This window comes from Cibotium barometz, chromosome 36 (genome assembly GCF_041138505.1).
Source record: "Cibotium barometz isolate CiBa-2024 chromosome 36, ASM4113850v1, whole genome shotgun sequence".
In the NCBI taxonomy this organism is placed as follows: Eukaryota; Viridiplantae; Streptophyta; class Polypodiopsida; order Cyatheales; family Cibotiaceae; genus Cibotium; species Cibotium barometz.
In genome coordinates this window covers 28,188,236-28,208,526 of record NC_141081.1, presented here as the reverse complement: position 1 = coordinate 28,208,526, position 20,291 = coordinate 28,188,236, and the positions used below count along the sequence as shown (strand labels likewise).

General features: G+C 47.2%; 1 protein-coding gene across 1 annotated transcript in view; it reads right to left on the bottom strand.

Moving 5' to 3' along the window:
- Positions 1-3,697: 3,697 nt before the first annotated feature.
- Positions 3,698-20,291, bottom strand: part of LOC147617728 (pentatricopeptide repeat-containing protein At5g27110-like) — a 59,306-nt gene continuing 42,712 nt past the window's right edge. The window contains exon 2 of the mRNA XM_086775979.1: positions 3,698-6,531. Coding sequence (XP_086632105.1) covers positions 3,699-6,272 — 2,574 coding nt within the window. The 5' untranslated portion in view covers positions 6,273-6,531 and the 3' untranslated portion in view covers position 3,698. The remainder of the gene's footprint in view (positions 6,532-20,291) is intronic.

Genomic DNA, 20,291 nt, shown 5'->3' with positions numbered 1-20,291 from the left:
TTCCCCCACAAGATCAAGAACTAACCCTGCAAAGGTTTTGGTTTCTTTGACTTGGACTCTCCTTTATTGTCAGAGTCCTTTTGGGACTTTCTCTTGGGACGATTAAAAGACATATGTCCCTCTTCTGTACAGTAAAAACATTTCCGAGCATCTCTCAAAGCCTGTCTCTCCTCAGAAGTTCTCTTGGGCATTGGTAACTTCTTATACCGCGTCTCTGTGGACCCTTTTGCATCACGCGAAGCATGCCCAGATTTTTCAGCTTTCTTGCTCGAGTTCTTACTGCCTTTAAATCCAGATAAACCTCCAGTGAGTAACGCATTAGCTATCATAGCATTCTCTATCATCTGTGACATGTTCGTTACTCGAGTCTTGATACAATAGTCACGCACCTCTTTGGGCAGCCCACAACAATACTTCTCTACCTGCTCAGACAAGGCACTGCACAGTAAGAAGTCACTGGAAGTAAAGCTTCCCAAAACTTCTTGTTATAATCTTCCAAATTTTCACACTCTGAAGCATCCAACTTGTGCCATGCAGTCATAACATCCACCTCAAATGTAGATGTGAGCCATACGGAAGAGAACACCTGTTTAAATTGCATCCAAGTAGTTGGTGCTATGCCCTGCAGAAGAAGAGTAGACCACCACTGCAATGCATTGCCTTTGAGAAAAGTTGCAGCTTTTCTCACCTTTGAGGATTCCGTGTAATTACCACCAGAAAAAGCAGCATCAAACTGCTGTAAAAAGGTAAGTGCTTTTAATTTATCTTTGGCTTCACTGAATGTATCAAATTTCACAGCAGCTCCTCCTTCCTTATAATCCTTCGCCTTTCCCATAGGCGTTAGATTATCATATGGAAGTGGCTTCGCAAGATTGCTGCCCCCAACATTCATGCCCATCATAGGGTCAACATTACCCATTCCCACACCTGGCATACCATACATTCCAGCCATGTTTCCAAACATACCAGGCTGCATGCCACTACACATATTTGCTTGCATTCCAGGTTGCATGCTCCCAAACATGTTTCCTTGCATTCCGGACTGCATACCACCATACATATTCCCCTGCATACCAGGCTGAAAATTTGCTCCAAAAGGCCCTGGCAAACCCATGCCTCCCTGAGGATAACCCCCAATCATAGATTGGAACACCGAGCCACCACCAAAATAACCTGGATGCATAGTCTGCTGAGGAATAGATGGCTGTCCAAAGAAGGAACTCTGAGAGTTAGCACCATAAGCATGCTGCATGTTCGGAAACTGTCCAAAAGATGGATCCTGTGGGAAGGCACCACTATGACCCTGAGGAAGGTTCTTAGAACGCACCTTCTTCTTCTTCTTTTCGGGCTCTGTACGGGATCTCATAAATTCAGCAAACTTCTCACTTTGTGTGAGCTGCATAAACACATCCATAACACCAGCCAAACGATTTTTAAACTGAGCATCATCTTCCTCTTTACTAGGCACATCTTCTAGCTGTGTTACATCCTCATAATGCTCATCATCTGCAGCCTGTTCTCCTGCAAGAATATCCTCAGATTCATTTCTCTCGGGAGAGGTCTCTTGCTCTTCCTCTTCATGATAAAAGTACTCGTCTTCTGTATCAGACATGTTGCTGAATTTTTCAGCGATGACTTTCCTCGAGTCAACCATGAGCTCACCCCCTTAACGGAACCTTGCAACCGGCCTCTGGTAGAAACCAAAGTGCGGTAGACTAGCAGTCACCCTTCCACTTGTAGTCCAGATATAAAAACAAAAGTGATTGGAGCTAGAATGCCCCAAATCTGAAAAGAGAACGACACCTGTTGGCCCCAAAGCTTGGCGCCCCTTTCGGTATTTCTTTATTCAATTTCAAAAAGATGTAAAGCTGAGTACAACAAGACCAACCAGGAGAATACACCTATATGTCCAATCTGGCAGCCCACAAGACCTCTTAGCATAGAGGATTCTCACACAAATCTGTGTCCCACAAAAGCAACACTCTGTGCTTCCCTCTGATCAGCCAAGACCATTCAGCAGGACAGCCTTGAGCACACATCTGGCATATCTCATGTACATGGTTCCACAACTCAGCACAAACATACATCCACTGCCCAATCTCTATTTCCACCCTTTCAATCTGCCATACCCCTCCTCTCACAAGGGGCCAGATAGCACAACTCTGCAGAGCAGACATAAGCCAATGGAAAGAAAGATAGATGGACTAGTTCAGAGCTTACCTAGTCAGTGCGTGATTCTGCACCCGTGGAACAGTTTGTACCAGTCTGCACTTGACAACGACTGTCTGTACTCTTTCCCCTGCAACAACCACTTGACTATTGCACCAACCAAGCTCTGGAAAAGCTCTACTTGCAACTGGAGATGCTGTACCTGTCCATACAGGTCAGTACTTCTCCACTGTACTTGTCCGTACAGCCTCTGCACACCTAACTGAATCTGTCCGTACAGAACTGTAAAGACTGTGCTGCTGTCGCCTGAGTCTACCTATGCGCCTGCTGTACCTGACTGTACCAGCGCCTGCAGTCAGCCGCCTGTGTCAGCAGTCGAACAGCCACCTGTACCTGCTGTACAGTTCTCTGATGGCTTCAACTACACCAGCCAGCAACAGAGCAGCAACTGCTTGTCCTGCGCCGCTTGTACCTGCACAAGCCGGCTATACCTGCAGCAGCAATTCTGTACAGGCAAACTCCACCTGGGCTGTACGGCTTGCTACAAGTGGACTGTACGGCCAGTTTAGCACAGAAAACAGCAGTCAAAAACAGCAGCCACAACAGTCGACGTTGCTTCTCCTCTTCTCCACGCTTGAGAGCTTGCACGTAGGTTACACGCCTCCCAAAAAGCTAGAGAGAGAGAGAGATGAGAGAGGCATGCAACTCCAAAAGTGGAGTGGCCCCTCTCCAAAAAAAAAATGTCCTAGGGCCCCAACTTTAATAAACATTAAAGTTCCCTAGGGGCCACTAAGGCCTAGGGGCAACCATAAATAAAACATTAAAATATTAATGTTCTAGTTCCCCCCTTCATACCTAGAGATGTCCATACATCATTCTCTCTGTCCGGGCACCCCAAATGTGAATCGTTTAATATTTTTGCTCAGCAACCACCATGCCCACACTTGTGCTGTTCCATTTTCACAGGGTCATGACAAAGGGTGTTAGAATCTGTGTGATCTAGCATCCATCCTTAGTGTAAACCTTTGTGGGAAATCCTTAGTGGTACGTTAGAATAAGTGATCTAAGGTTAGAAGACTCTTCTTTTTACTTCATTCTTGTGTGGAGATCAAGTAGGTGACTCCCTGATTCTAGTCATCATCTTTTAGGTGAGTCAGGTGAGAGATCTTAGGGAAGGTGGAGTGATTCTAGGCCTCTAGGTGCCTCCTCCTCATGAGTCTATATAAGCAGGCTCTTTTACGCATTCGACGAAGCAAACGGCCACCCACCAACCTCAATAGCTCAGCACGGATTGGAGGGAGGCATTGCACCCTAGCCGCAGTCTGGTGAGGCGGTGACTAGGCATGCCAGCAGGGACCAGACCACCGGCCAGTTTATCGTCGTGCTAAGTCACAGCTGCCTAGACACAAGAAAAGGAGCTTCATGATTGGTTGTTGGAGCGTCCAGGCACTTGTCCACAGACGCTAGCGAAGCGCCCCTCAGTTTACTGAAAGGCATAGGGAGAAATGGGACAAAAATACAGTAAACATTTAGAGTGGAAATATACTGCTCTCACTTTCCATAGACTCAAAAATCAACTCCAGCTTAGGAGCATACCCTTGTTCCTTTAAATGCCTTGCTAGTCTCTGAGACTTCTGATACATGCTACTACTGTTAAGAGCAGTTTTTTCTCCCACAGTGAACTCTTGCACTATGTGCCCAGTCTCAATGCATGCCCTACCAGGTTTCTTCCACGCACTAGAACATTTTTTCAGCTCTTGGACCCTCTGGGCATCCTCATGCATGTCAAAATCTGCATACATGTGTGACAACAAGGTGTATACAGCTGCAGTGTCAGGTTCAAGCCGAGTAACTTCATTAAAGCATTGCCTTCCCAGCTCCACATTGCCATATATCCGACAGGCAGTCAGCAAAGACATCCAAGTAGTAATATCAGGCAGAACAGGCATAGTTTCAAGTAGCTTTTTTGCTTCCGGCAAACGTCCGGCACGGCCAAGGAGATCAACCATGCAATTGAAGTGCTCGATACTAGGTGTGATGCCATGGTCCTCTTTCATAGCCTTAAAATACTGATACCCTTTCTGCACTAGAGCTGCCTCACTGCATGCAGTGAGAATACTACTGAAGGTCCAACTGTCCGGCCTCACACTCTGGCACAACATATCATCAAAGCATTGCAGAGCCAACTTGCAGTAGCCATGCTGCGCATATCCTGCAATCATTGCATTCCAAGACACCACATTCTTGTCTCTCAACTTGTTGAATACGTTCTGTGCCTCCTCAAGGCTCTTGCATTTCACATACATGTCTAGAATGGTGTTCCCGATTGCCAAATCAGATTCAAGAACCTTTTCGATCACCCTATCATGCATCAGCTTGCCCATCTCTAGTGCCCCTACGCTGCCACATGCTTTCAAAACACACAAAATCAGAACTTTGTCTGGCATTATACCCTCCATTTGCAATTGCCTGTACAGATTAAGGGCAGGAAGTCCTTGCCCATCCTGCACATACCCTGCCATCATTGTGCTCCACGACACCACATCTCGAACCAGCAGTTCATCAAACACCTTACGGGCATCCTCAAGGCTCTCACATTTTATATACATGTCAACCAAAGCATTGCCAACAATAACATCCAACTTGATCCCCCTTCTGATAAGATGATCATGTATTTGTGTGCCACATTCAAGAGCTTGTATGCTGCCACATGCTTTTAATGCACAAGGGAAAATGGCATTGCCTGGTGTTATGCCCTCCCGTTGCATTCTATCAAAAACTTCAAGAGCAGGAAGACCAAGCCCGTGCAGGGTATACCCTGCAATCATGGCACCCCAAGAAACCTCAGTTCGAGTAGGCAATTTGTTAAACGCTTCACGTGCCTCCGTTAGACATCCGCATTTTGCATACATGTCAATAAGGGTATTCCCAATGATCACATCATACTCATACCCACTTTTCTTGACCTGGTCGTGTATCATTTTCCCCTGCTCGATAGCCCCCGTGGTGCCACATGCTTTCAAAATAGATGAAAACAAGACTTTATCTGGCTTGATGCCATGCCTTTGCATGTCCTCAAAAAGCTCAAGAGCCAATAGGCCATGCCCATGCTGAACATACCCCGCAATCATGGCACCCCATGACACATGATCTCGTATAGCCATCACATCAAACACATTACGAGCTTCCTCTAAGTTCTGACACTTTGCATACATGTCAATAAGTGTATTCCCAATGGCCAGATCTATTTCAAACCCACTAATCAAAAGCTGATTGTGTATCTGCCTTCCTTGCCCAATGGCTCTGATGCTACCACATGCTTTTATGATGCACAAAAATGTCACCCTGGTTGGCCTTATACCCTCCTGTTGCATTTTCTCAAAAAGATCAAGGGCAATAAAACCATTCCCATGCTGGACATATCCCGCCATTAATGCATTCCACGGCACCACATTTTTCCTGGGCAGTCCATCAAACACATCTTGAGCCTCCTTTAGATTTGTGGATTTTGCATACAAATCTAAAAGAGTGCTCCCAACAGCCACATCAGACTCCAAACCAGCTCTGATAACCTCATCATGTAGCAGCTTACCTTGCTCTATGGCTTCTATGCTGCTACATGCTTTCAAAAGGCACAAAAATGCAACTCTATCAGGCTTTGTACCATGCTGCTGCATTTTTTGGTAAAGTTCAAGAGCTTGCAGGCCAAACCCATGCTGGGTGTATCCTGTCATCATGGCACCCCAAGCCACAATATTCCGATTCGACATACTATTGAACACTTTACATGCCTCCTTTAGACGACCACACTTAGCATACATGTCAATAAGGCTGCTTCCAATATTAACATCTGTATGAAACCCATTCTCAATGATTTGACCATGTGCTTTCATGCCCCCTCTAATGGCTACAATGCTGCCACACACTTTCAAGACACAGGTGAAGATGATTCTGTCTGGCTGTATGCCCTCATCTTGCATTTTCTCAAAAAAATCAAGAGCAGTTGCACCCTGCCCATGCTGAGCATATCCAGATATTATTGCCCCCCATGACACCACATTTCTATTCGGCAGACACTCAAAGGCCTTAGATGCCAACTCCATGTTCCCACCTTTGTTGTACAAATCAACAAGGACACTCTTAACAACCACATCTAGATCAAGTATAGCAACGGATTAGGATAGACGTGCCAACAGGGAGGCTAGATACAAAACAGGGGAACTGTTTTGAATCAAGCCCAACCCAAAGTGCAAGGATATGACGCACTAGTTAAATGCATGTGCACGCCAACAAATGTGAGATATCATAAGGCTCAAATTGCCAGCTATAAAGCCCTGCCATGCCCTTGTTCTCAAGCTGCCCCTGCGCAGAAAAGGCTCAATGGTATGTCAGAGCATTTACCACAAAAAAACAATGCAAAACAACTCAACAAAGAGAATTTCCAAATATATGTTCCACAGATTCCCTCAAGATTCCTTATATTCCCATGGTGTATTCTTCATCAGCATGATCCATTCGCATGATCTTCATCACATTCATTGACAGTGTTCTTTGTTGATACGTTTCTATGTGCACATGCTAGGGAGGCCTAGGGCCCTGCATATTGCACTTAGTACACCATAGTCTATTAGGTGGTCATAGGACATATAGTTCAGTGTGGCACTGAAACACGTTTCAGTCTGTTCAAAAACGTTTCAGATGAGACCTCTCAAATGTTTCGACTGAAACGGTGTTTTGTTGTGAAGGTGAAAAAAGGACCCCAATTCAGTTAAAAGGGAGGGCGGAGAGGAGTCAGGACTCGTTTTCTTTTTCAACATTTTCAAATGAGCCATCCAATTTCATTGTTCTCTATGTTATTGTTCCCCTACAAATTTTGCTGTTTTTTGACCGCGTGTTTTGTAGATTCTTGGTAATGAAACGTTTTTATTTCAACCATTTCAGATACCGTTTTGTTAGTTATTTTCATCATTTGGGCCACTGAATTATCTCATTTGCTGAGATCCATGGGATCATGCATATAGTGACATTTGGATAATTAGGTAGCTCTTTCAATGAGCTTGGACTTTTTTATTCCTTCATTCCCGGTTCAAATCATATCTCGTGTTGGGCTTCTCTTTTGTGCTTGTTTCTTATGTATCAACTCCATTGAGAGTAGTCCATTTCTTAAATGGATTAGCATCTTTTTTTTTCCCCGGGAAAACGATCCTTCTATTAGTTAATGAAAAATAGCCACGAAGGGCTAGATACAAACTCGCAAATAATCAAAAGGGTGGAGAAAGATGCACTTCCCCTCCAGCTGGCCACTCTATGAGGAGAAGGCTATCTCACACAGGTGGTCTGTAATGCCAAGTGGGATCGCCTCCTCTATCGGTGAGAAAAGGGCCAGGCCACCAGAGCCTCAAGAAAGCTTCCTGCCGCTTCCGCATGCAGTCTCAGCCACCTTGCAACTTCCCCCACTGACCGCAGAGGGTATGGATGATGTCAAGCCAAATGCTCCTGATGGACTCCGCAAGCGGAGTGTGGGTACCCTCTATGGCTTCGTTGCATCTAGCTCTCCATATATGCCAGGCTGCAATGCTATTACAAATCTCCCATCTCTGGCATGAGCCCGGTCCCCAGTGATGTGTAGATGGGACTGGGACCACTACTGACGAAATACGAAGGTGAGAGACCTGAAGGGCTAGCCCCCCACCTTCCTCCTCGCAATCCTTGGCAACCTCAGCCTCTGTGGCCCAAGCGACAGTGCCCCATGTAATGATACGGGTCGAGGTCATGTCCATCGGGAAGATGCTCGGGCAATCCCAAAGGCAATGTCGCTAAGACTCCTAAGGGTGGCTGAACCTCGGACAAGCTGCTAGTTAACCAGCAATGGCCAACCACGTGCCAACCGCCAAGCTTCTGTGTGCGGCCAGCCAAAGAAAGAGGGTGAGGCCGAAAACTGTCCCCGAGCCTCTTCCAAAAATCTAAGAGAAAACGCTATGAGAGGCCGTGTGACTACCAATGTGCTGCTGCTGTCGGGGTGCGGGATCTAGCCGTACTGTGTATGCAAGAAAGGGGGTATCCAGAGTCTCCTCCCGATCTACAGGATCATGCCAAGTCCACTCCCCCAGGTCCCACTGGAGGCGTGTGAGGGGCCGGCTCTCCCAAATCCATAATTGCCAGAGTCTCTCCATGGCCACCTTGGCCGATGGGGGGTCTATGTGTCACTCACGAGCCTGAAATCCAACCACCCTCACCCTCTGTAAGGTGCAGCCACTGAAATCCTTCAACAAGGACTCTGATCTCTCTAATCTATCATGAGAACCAATAGAAAAAGTGAGCAAACCATAACTCTCATCTCTGCCATGGACTGCCAAGAGAATATCATGCCTAGTAAACACGCCTAGCCACTGTGGGGGGACTGGGTCTGGAATAGGTGTCAGCCACTTCTGAGGAGTAGCAGAGTCGATGTCGAGGCTGAGTTTGTCTCTACCCCTGATCCCTGCCAGGCCTCTCTCCTAAGCCTCTAGGGGCAGCTTCCTATGTGCAAGCCAATCCCCAAGGGATCTGGTGGGTCCTATGCTCAATGCTCCCCATAATACTTGAGGTCGGGCCCCCAACATGGCCACTAGGTAAACGAATCAAGGGGTTCTAGATCAGGGGCCACCGAAGACGCTCCTCTTCAGCTACCGGAGCTAGCTGCCTAAGGGCCGCGGCCTGAGGTGATCCCAAGCAAGTAATGGGCTGGCTGCAAATCTGTCCTCAAACGCTAGGCTAAATCCGTGGGCCCGCATGTCAGCGAAGATCCATCTGATGCTCTGCGGCCAGGGGCCTCCTAGACTCCGGGCCAAGAGGAAGTCCTTCCAAGGCTCACCACCGGGAAGGAGTCCTCTAACAATCAGTTTGCCCAACAGGGCGCGGCTCTGAATGGAGGGCTCAATGATGCCTAGGCCCCCTCTGCATTGTGGTTGAATGATCACTCTACAAGCCACCTTGGCCTGGGCAACTTGCCTCCCTTCATTGCCGGCCCACAAGAAGTTCCGGATCAACCGATGTACCTCACCAATGCATGCTCAAGAGTAGGCCCACCAGGAAGTAATGTACCACATGGTGGCAAGGACCTAGTTCGCCACCACCACTCGACTAGCTAAAGCTAAGAGCAGGGGAAACCACCTCTCTTGTGTGCCGCTAGACTCGCTCTCGCATGTCCACCACCTAAGGGGATAATGGGGCACCTGTGAGGAGGGATCTGAAAAGTCTGTGGTGATAGCCCTCACATTGGGGGGGGGGGGGGGGGGGAGAGAGACGATAGCTCCATCTTGGCCACACAATGTGCGAAAACCATCTCTCCGCCTTCGAGGGCTTGCAATCTCAAAGAAGTCCCCAGTGACTCTATCTCCAGCCTAGGTCCAGAAGGAGGCTTTGGCATGGTTTTTGTACTCCACCCTCCTCTCTTCGATGGATCTAAGCTCTGTACAGGCGGCAGCAAGCTGACCCTCAATCCATGGACTGTCGGGGAAACTCTCCTTAAGACGTTGGAGAGAAGCAAGACCCCTCCGAATGCTCCTCTCTTGCTTGCGAAATCCCACCAATTTGCTTTGTGCTGCCTCTTGCAAAAAACTGGTAATCTTCCAAAGGCCGACATCCAAGGTATGTGCGGCAGAGCCTGAGATAAAATCCAATCCCTCCCATATTTTCGCTATCCTGTTGCAAATCTCTGGGTCCTGAAAGAGGCTGTCCGGGATCCTAAGTGCTCACATGCCTGTCCTTACCTCCCAGGGTCCTCCAAGAACAGAATAACCAGAGCATGGTCAGAGAAGGCGGTGTGCGCCAAGATACCAACCATACCTCCGCGACCACAAGCCCACTCATCCACATAGAATCTATCAAGCTGAGAGAGGTTGGGGCCACTGTTGCTCCTATCGAAACACGAGAAGCACAACCTCCCAGGGCTATGCCCAAACTCTGGCAAGTGCCAAGGGTCCTGTCCCTTAAGTGCCAGGGTTAACTCCTCCCAAGCAAAGTCCTCTGCGCCTGAGATTGTAGCCATTCCTCCTTCGAGTCTTTCCTCTGCTGACTCAATCATGTTGAAGTCTCCACCCATGCACCAAAAGTCAACCTGAGGAAGGGACTAACGGATGGTACTCCAGAAGGTGGCTCTAACTGCTGCGACGTTCAAGGCATAAACATTGAGGAAGCCCACGCAATCCTCTCCAATCCCAATGGTAACCCACTGCGCTCACCCAGAGACTATGAGACCTTCCGGCAAGAGCTTCTCGCTGCTGACAGAAATGCAAACTCCTCCCTACGTCCCCGAGGGGCCAAAAGAGACCTTCCGGCAAGAGCTTCTCGCTGCTGACAGAAATGCAAACTCCTCCCTACGTCCCCGAGGGGCCAAAAGAGAGACCAAAAAGTGTGGCTCCTACCTGGTAAAATCTTCTCGCAGCAACGGGTATGCCCCTCGGGAAGATGGTGCTCCTCCTGGAGGAAAAGAATGTCGATGGGTCCCTCAACTGTAGATTTGTGAAGCTCTCCTCTGAGGATGCCTCGCCTCTAAAAACACTGAGGCTCCCCTAAACCCTGAATGTTCCATGAGACTATCTGCATATCAATCTCTGTGGGAGGCGGGACTATCGGAACTTTCCTTCACTCGAAGATACTTGGGCGTGGGTTTTGATGGGGAATAATCGCAATCAATCCTGGGGCGAAGGCGCGCCAAGTGGATGTGGATCCTGTCCTCCATGTGTCACTACTCTATCCGAGCACGAGAGTAGGCATACTCTAAGCTCCATCGATCACAGTGGAGGTATCTATAAGAGGTGGGGAGGGGTACTACAACTAAGATATGAAGGAATACAAAGAGCAGCACCTCCAGGCTGGAGGACACCACCTCCCCGTCTGATATCTATGGCATGAGCCTCCCAGCTCCATTCTAGCTAGGGGCCAGAGGTGGGTGCACATCGGTGATGCATAGATGATCATGGAGATGGTGTGAGAGCTCTATTGCCTGCCCCTGGATGGTGGCATCCACTGACTCTGAATCCCACTCCATCCTTGGGGCTACACTCAAGGGAAAGGAGATCATCACGCCACTCTTTGGTGTTGAAGATCTGGAATGATGAAACACCACACAGATCCGAATGGAAGCCATTGTCTCCTCAAAAATATCAACTCCTTCCACCGAAAGACATCGGAAGAAACTATAATCCACAAGCATCCCCAAGATCCTAGGGGCCCCACCTAGGGACTCTAGCGGGGGAACCCTCACCAGGGAAGCGACGATGGTCATCTCTACCGACTTCGAGAATTGATGGATCAAGCGACCGACGGAGCTCGCCGGCAGTCTCCAGTCCAGGTCGGGTGCTGCAAGAGGGCAACGAAAGTGCTCTGGAGAGGAGGGGGGAGTGCGGGCTCAGAGGAAGAGGACGGGGCTGTGGGGATTGCTGCGGGAAGAGTCTGAGGCGAGGATGGAGGAGGAGGAGGAGGAGGAGGGGAGGGAGGGGGAGGAAGGGGGGAGTGGGGAGTGAGGAGGTAGGGGAGGCGACAAAGAGGGCGGGGGTGATGGCATTGGCAGCTGTGACTAGCCAGTCCCAAAGTTCCACTCCACGCAAAGCCGACTTCACCTTCACCTTCCACAAGGTATAGTTGGAACCATCCAACTTCGCAGACTCAAAAAACATACGAAGCACAGTCGAAGCAGCCATCACTGTACTCGAGCTCAATCCTCAGAAAAAATGCACAACTTCAAAGAAAAACAAGTGTCCACCACACAGGTACCAAGATGCCTCAAAGCAACCAGCCACACCAAACCCCCTTTGCAAATGATGTGTCCACTAAAGAGGAAAATGCAGCCAAGAAGGGGCTGCTGTCTTGTTGCCTCAACGATGAAGTGCAAGGAAGAGGAAATTCGACCGATAGCAGCAGATCAAAGAGAAAAAAAACACAGAAAGGAGGGGCTGAAGATGAGGTGAAAAAACGCAGAAGCCTAGAGCAATGATACCATGTTTAGAGTGTGCATAGAGTGGAAGCAAAGGAAGCACTAGATTGTGCTGAACTGAGAGTGCAAGAGAGAGAGAGATATGAAGCCAAAAAGGCTGAATATACTGGAATGAATACAATCCTGAGCAAGAGACCTAATAGGCTCATAAGTGAAGGATATGGAAGGAGGCAAGTGTGTCAACACATGAACCACACACAACAACTACTAATGAACATGTGAATGAGAGAGGCCAGCCCAACTATATGTAGAGGGCTGGCCGACCGGTCATGAAAGACCTGACCTAGAAAAATGCTAGAAAAATAGGGAAAAATAGGGATGGCCAGCCCACAATCAAGGGCCATGAAAAGGGAACAAATACGGGCAGCATACAAGGATGAAATGCTAACAACTGAGGCTCAAATTCCGTACAGATGTTTGTATCCAGCCCCTTGAGAAACTATTTCAGCTTCTCTTCTTTCAACTTCCCAAACTGTTGTGCCATGGTTATGACCTTGTTGGAATAGATCAGCTCTGGAGATCCATTCTAGGAGAGTCTGTAAAACTTATTCTCCAAATTGGTCACGTACTGGGGTGGAAGAAACCTAGCTTTGAGGCCGGACACAAAAGTATCCTACGTACTGAGTTGTGCTAGTGGTTGGATCTTGTACGAAGACCCGACCAATGCTGCCACCAAGCAATAACGCTTTCCCAGTGAGGGGTGGAGCCGCTAGATAGACTTTATCTTGAGAATATGCAATCTTAGCCAGCAAAAAAAATGCAACCAATTCATGTATAAAGTGAGTGACTGTAGAATGATCACACTTACCATCATACTTACTAAAGTTTGGTTGAGCTTGGATGACGGTGGTGGATGGGTTGGTGAAGGAACTGGCCCAGATGCCAGTTTGGGAAGTGTTGCCATCAGACTATGCCATCAAATTGGCTGTAAGGCTGCTAGTGTCTACTGATGCTAGAGGTAGGGCTTCTTGATCAAGCTTATGTTGAGGCTCCAGGGCCGCGCGTTCTACCTAGTGTTGGTCTTCATCATCCCTGCGTTTGGCTTCCTGCATCCTTTAGTTCCTCAAAGTTAGCGTCATCTTTGTTGCTCCATTAGAAGAAGCATGCATTCAAAATTTGGGGGACCCTACTCTTTAGGCTGTTCTTTAGGGTGCTCTTTAGGCTTTGCTACTTCCTTCGCCTAACTTTAGTAGCCTGCTTTGTTCTGTCAGCTCTTGAAGGAAAACTTAAGTGCTTTGCGGGAGCATTTCTTCTTTTTTTTTAGTGTCTTCTTGGACACTTTCTTTTGCAGTGGTATCTTCATGGACACTTTCTTTTCCGGTGGTGTCTCCTTTGAAGCTTCTTATTTGTTCTCCTAATGGGGAGAGCGCTCCCCCCTACTACGTTGCTTGCACGTGCTCCCCCTCCCCGCATTGTCCTCGCTAGCACCCCTCCTTCCATCCCCCCCTTGTTGCTCTTTCGCCCCAGCTGCCCCCTCGCCCTGCACGTGCCCTTGTCCCTACAGGGCCCCCTCTCTCCCCCCTGCTGCTCTTTTTGCTTGCGCCCGTCCCCCCCTCTGCTCGCCTGCACTCAGCCTGCCCCCCCCCCTCCTCGCTCTCATCCGTAGCTTCTCTGTTTATCTCGTTTCTCCGGCTCCGTCGTCCCTTTCGTCTTCTTTCAACAGCATCTTCAGTTCTTGGGCGGTTAGTCACCTTCTCTCCAAGCTTCCAGAGAGGTTTGATGCGTAATTTTAGTCTCTTGCTTCTTCTCCTCAGGTTGTTTCAGTTTGTGAGGACTTCTCAATCTATTAGTGATTAAAGACATGATTAAAAAGACTTAACACTGAAAAGTAAGATGCTTACGGAAAGCTATGTGTTGTTGCATTGAGACACAAGGCCTTGTTAAATAGGGCCTGAAGAGGTACAAATGAAGAGGCACATCCGTGATGAAAGGGTGTGACTCTTGAATGAGTAGTTATGTCCTTTGGACGTAGAGATGTGTCCTTTAATCAATAGATATCCCTTTGAAGAGACGTGTCCTTTGGTGATGACCCATGTGACAAGGTGTGACCCTTCACTAGTGTCCTTTCAATGATTAAGAGTAATTAAGGATAATTAAGGGTAATTACGAGAGGATAAGTCACAACCGTGACATTCCCTCCCACTTAAAATAAGATCCGCGGTTATATAAATGACTTCTGATGTTGTTGAACTTCTTTGTCATTAGGCCATTTATGCTTGTAGCAAAGCTTGCACTAAGAAATATTAAACAAGTTTCCTCTATTGTCCCAAGTTGTAGCATCATTCTTTAATGTCTTCTTCTTTGTCTACTTCCAAATGTTAGGCTTGAAGTTAACTTGGCTATGTTGCAAAGAATATGAAGATTCAACCATGAATTCTCTCAATAATACCTGAATAGTATCTGTTGAAGCGTTCCGCTTCATAGTAGTAAAGTACTCATCCAAGTTGTTAGAAGAATGTGTGAAATTCTCTGCAATGTTGAAAACATTATCCTCTTGCTTGATATCAACTGCGGCATCCCATGTGGGTAAGGTTGAAACAAGTGTTATATCCGCTTTTGTAATCTCTGTCTTCAAAGAAGTCCATCATTGGTGACTCATCATGTTGAGATAAAGAATTCAAGGACTTTTTAATATCATCTTGTTATTCTTCTGAAGTTATGCTGGAAGAATCCTCGATGACTCAATAAAGTATGTCATGGTTGTCCCAAGGTTAGAACTAACATGAAGTGCATGAGCTACTGCATGTTTTCCTTTTATCAGAGCAATCTTCTGAAGTCAAAGATTCCACATTACGGTTTTGAGGAGCATTGGGTCATTTAGGGCATTCAAACCATCTATGGTTGCCATTTTAAATTGTGCACAATCCTGTCTTTTCTTGTTCACAAGAAGGCGAAGCTATTGCAGGATGATGAGTGCGAGACTGGTCACGTCCAAAGTCTCGTCTACGATCAGATGCACGTGGTTGAAAGAACTGCTGACGCTCAGAATGATTAAAAGATGACTTGTCCTCTTGGCGCAATTGCTAGAATGACTGCTGCAGAGAAGTGGATCGAGGTTGAGAACCGCCAAAAGATTTGAAACCATCACGAATGAATGTATTACCGTTGCCGAAATTAGAAGAGCGACGAAGATCCCCGTGGTGTGACTAGGATATCAGCTATGCGTTCAGCATAGCGAATAGCAACTGTGAGGTCGACTCAGTCATATTTGTGAAGATGAGTGGGCAACTCCCTGGACAAAAGCATGTAGCTTGTCTTCTGGGGACGATATTGGAATCTCCAGTACCAAGCTGATAAACTGTGAGATATAAGACGTCAATGATCAGGTTTGGATCAAATGGCGTAAGCAAGATCGTGCTTGAAAATCTGCATGGCAGGTATGAATTGCTTACGAAAGACGCGCTCGAATTTTTCCCACATGCTGACAATCTTTCCATCAGACAGTCGTCGTTGCCACCATAAGAATACATTGTCTTTCAGCAAAGACGCGGCGAAGGTAATCTTTTTTGCATCAGTAAGGACTCAAAGTACAAGCGGAGCTTGAACAGCCATTGATCAAGTGTTCACTTATTGCGTTGGCCGAAAAAGGACTCAGGAGGTTTAATGTCCAATTTCTTAGTTTTTGATGCTTGTAACAAGCGATAAATAACTTTTAGGTCATCAGCTTCTACCTCGGAGGAGGGGTACCATGACGGTGTCTGGAACTGGTACGTCGATTGAAGCCGTAGAACTTACAGGTTAAGAATGTCGAGACTCCATCTGCTGCATTTGCAACGTGAGAGTCTCCAAAGTCTTCTAGAATCGACTTTGCATGGCCGCCATCTGGGTCTGCATCTCTTGCTGCCATCAGTTGAGAACAGGTTCGTCCTCAACGATTGGTTCATCCGCCATGGTAAGAGATGGAACTGGATTGCGCTGTTGTATCTCCTGTTGGAGCTTTTGTGCCCTAGTGAGAACCATCCCTTGGAGCGCGAGTCGATGCCATGGAGAAAGGTCGGAGCTAGATTGTCAAGGGGGGAGCAGGAATAGACCACCCAGTGTAGCGGGAGGATCAGCAGGTACGTGATCAAGCTAGGACTCTGGGGTGCTGGTGTAGGTGTCCGAGGAGAATAGTCAGGTGAGGCAACACTTAACGTAAACAAAGAAGGTAGTCCCTCTGGGTAGAGACCAAGCTCGTGCAAGAGGATTCGGCACACCGGAATGGAGAGTCCCACGTATGGGCATTGCTCCAAAAGAAAGGTATAATGGTGCACGTATTCCTCCAGAGTTGTAACCACAAAGATCGACACGTCGTACTGGCAAGGCTCTGGGGTAGGTGTAGCTACCTGTACTCGAAAGATGCGGGGTGGGGAGTCAAGTATGGGAGAAGACACTAGAGGTGTCGCCGGAGAAGGTGCCCAAGGAGAGTCTTGAATGTAATTGAGCTCGTAACTTCCTTCGTCCACTATAAGCTACTGCAATAATGGAGATTTACTGGAAAATGGTGAAGTATGTCCAGTAACTGTGAGTGGGTGTCTTCAGCCCATAGAAGGTAATGTTGGCTCCCGAAGAATGCTATGCCCGGAGAAGAATGAAATGCCGGGTTTCTTGAATACCGAAATACTACCTTTTTTTTTTTGAAATGCCGGGTTTCTTGAACACGGAAATATCACTCTTTTTTTTTAGCGGAAAGCTGTGTGTTGTTGCATTGAGACACAAGGCCTTGTTAAATAGGGCCTGAAGAGGTACAAATGAAGAGGCACATCCCTGACGAAAGGATGTGACTCTTGAATGAATAGTTATGTCCTTTGGACGTACAGATGTGTCCTTTAGTCAATAGATGTGTCCCTTTGAAGAGACATGTCTTTTGGTGATGACCCATGTGACAAGGTGTGACCCTTCACTGGTGTCCTTTCAATGATTAAGAGTAATTAAGGATAATTAAGGATAATTAAGAGAGGATAAGTCACAATTGTGACACCAGTTACTTGGGAGGAAGTACTTCCCTCCATTATGCAAATTGAGTCTCGCTTTGAGAAGCAGACCAGCACCTCTGGTGGTTCTGATGGAGCTTTGGCTGCTCGAGATTAAGGGAAGAGTCAGAATCAATAGAAAGGGAAAGGGAGTTTCTGACAAGAGCTCCAAGGACAACGACAACGATAAAGACAGAGAAAACGACAAATCTTCTAAAAACAAGGACGTAGAGTGTCACTACTATGGCAAGAAGGGTCATAAACAGCCCCAATGTTACAAGAAGCGGGATGAAGAAAGAAAGGACTTTATCTCTATAGCGGTGTCCCAGTCCAAGAAGGATGATGGTATTCTCCTATTAGCCAGTACTTCTAGTGCACTGGCGCTTGTGGCTTCTCTTGGATTGTGGTTGGCAGCTACTACTCACATGACACGCCATTGGGATTGGTTCGAGGACTTTACTGCCATGTCAGGCACTATCACCTTGGATGATTCTTCTTCCGTACCAGTTCATGGACATGGCACGCTCCTCTGACGACAAGAGGAGCGTGCCATGTCCATTCCGAATTCAGCATTTAACCTTCTGTCAATGAGTGCCCTTACAACTCAGGCTACAGAGGTGGTCTTCTCTCGACGGTCAATTATTATTCGTAAAAAGGAGATTGGTAATATCTTGGCTAGGGAGTCCAGGATAGTGGCTTATACAAATTGACCACTTTGATCTCTCACAATTCTTCTTCAGCTCTTTGGCATGCTCGGTTTGGCCATTTGAGCTATCAACTTCTCAACCATCAAGGCTCTGTTCCTCTTGCTTACAAGGAAAGAAACACCCAACCGCCTTTCCAAAAGAGGCGACTCAGATCTTGGACATCACTTGCTCTTGTTTATGCAGACTTGTGTGGTCCGATGAGTACCGCGTCTTTGAGTAAGGCATTGCACATGCTTGTGATGGTGGATGACTTCTCCAGATTTGCTTGGGTTTTCTTCTTGAAGACCAAAGATGAGGTCTTTCAGCACTTTCGTGATTGGAGGACTAAGGTGGAGAAAGCAACCGGTTCTTCGGTCAAGGCTCTCAGGACTGACAGAGGGGATGAGTTTACATCCCAAGAGTTTCAGTAGTATTGCAAGGATCAGGGAATTCGGAGACAGCTAACCATGGCATACTCTCCATCATAGAATAGAGTTGCAGAGAGGAAGAATCGGGCTATCATGGAGCACTCCTCTTTACCTCGACGTTTCTGGGCTGAGGTAGCTTCTACTGCTAGCTATATTCAAAACAGGTCTCCTACAGCTGCTCTTCCAGATAAAACTCCATATGAGGCTTTCAAGTTTGTTGTTCATTTGTGGGTATTTGGTTGTTCAGCGTATGTACATGTGCCTAAGGAGCATTGCTCTAAGTTGGAATCGAAGTCTCAACGTATGACTTTTCTTGGATATAGTTCTATGTCCAAAGCATATTGCCTTTATGATCAGCACGCTGGCAAAGTTGTTCTGAGCCGAGATGTGGTGTTGACAAGACTCCTGCATCTCCAGAGGGGGGGTGATGAGCTTCTTTCTCTGCCTCCTTTTCTCTTACCCCTACTCCTATTACACCTCCAGCACAGATTTCCCCTGTGGATCCTCCGAATGAATGATGATGATTCTGCTCCTCCTCCAGAAAGCTCGAGCAAACCAGTGCCTAGACAATTCGTGATTCTGGGTTCAGAGAGCTTCCTTCTGCTACTCTGCTTGGTACGCTTAGGCGATCTTCCAAACTTGCAGGGAGACAAATTCATGAGGGAAACTTGTTTGTTAACTATGCTCTTATGTCCTCTATTATTCATGGTCCTTCTGATCCCACTTCTGTGGTTGAGGCTCCTTCACATGAGGCTTGGCATCGTGCTATGCAAGCAAAGTTGGATTCTATAGAACGAAATGGCACTTGGATTTTGGTGCCTAGGCCAGCGTAAGGTGATTGGTGTGCGGTGGATCTTCAAAACAAAGTATAAAGCTAATGGTAGCTTGGACAAGCACAAGGTGAGGTCGGTTGCCAAAGGGCTATGCTCAGCACCCTGGGGTCGACTTTGATGAGACCTTCGCTCCAACGGCTCGGATGACTACCATTTGCACTGTCTTGCTCTTGCAAGACATCATAGATGGCCTGTATTCCAAATGGACGTCAAATCGGCTTTCCTAAATGGAGAGCTTGGTGTATGTTGAAGAGCCACTTAGATTCGAGCTTCCAGGAAGACAAGACCAGGTGTATCGGCTGAAGAAAGTCCTGTACGGTCTGAAGCAGGCTTCATGGGCTTGGTACCAAGGGATTGATGAGTTCTTTCAAAATCTTGGCCTATGCCGCTCTCATGCAGATTCGAACCTTTATATTGTAACATGTAGAAACTCAGTGGAAGAATCAATAACTTCAATGCTCAGAATTCAACAATCATTCACCACAAATATAACGCACAACATAGAAGAAGATGTGTAGAAAATAGAGAGAGAGAGAGAGAGAGAGAGAGAGAGAGAGAGAAATGAAATGAAATGAAATGTTATATTAACATCTTCAAAAGGCCATAATGACCTATGAGACCAAAAAGTTACATCACGGTGGGATCTGATACAATGTCTGGATAAAAAAACCAGAAAATGAAAAATAAAGATGATACTACTTGCACCTAGAAAATGAAACTGGAACTGGAAGGTAAACAGAAACCCTTATAGGGTGTGAATATAGTGAGGGGGGGGGGGGGGGGGGGGGGGTACACTATGGAGGTGAGTGGAGTACAGTGAGGGGATACAATATCATGTGGGACGGGGGGTACACTATGGAGGTGCCTCCATCTCATAATATGTGCCGCATCGGACGCTAGCAGATCTCCTCAATATCCTCTGTGGTCAGCACCCTAACTGGGTGTCCCGCATGTCTCGCAAGAATAATCTGAATCCGCCGCTGCAACCTCCGTCTATGCTGGGATGCCCTCCTCCGTAGTCGTGGGCGTCTGGACCACCCAAGCTCAATCACACGATCAATCAGTGTACCGCTGGTGTGGGCGGTATCCATGTCCTGCTGCTGCTGTGGTCCATCTGGCGCAGTGATGGCTGGACTAAAGAAGTTTGTAATGTGTCTCTGAGTATCGCTCTCTGTGCGCCTAAGCAGGCTATCTCTATATCTCGGAGCTCAAGCAAGAACAATCCCAAACACCTCTGGTCCTGGTAC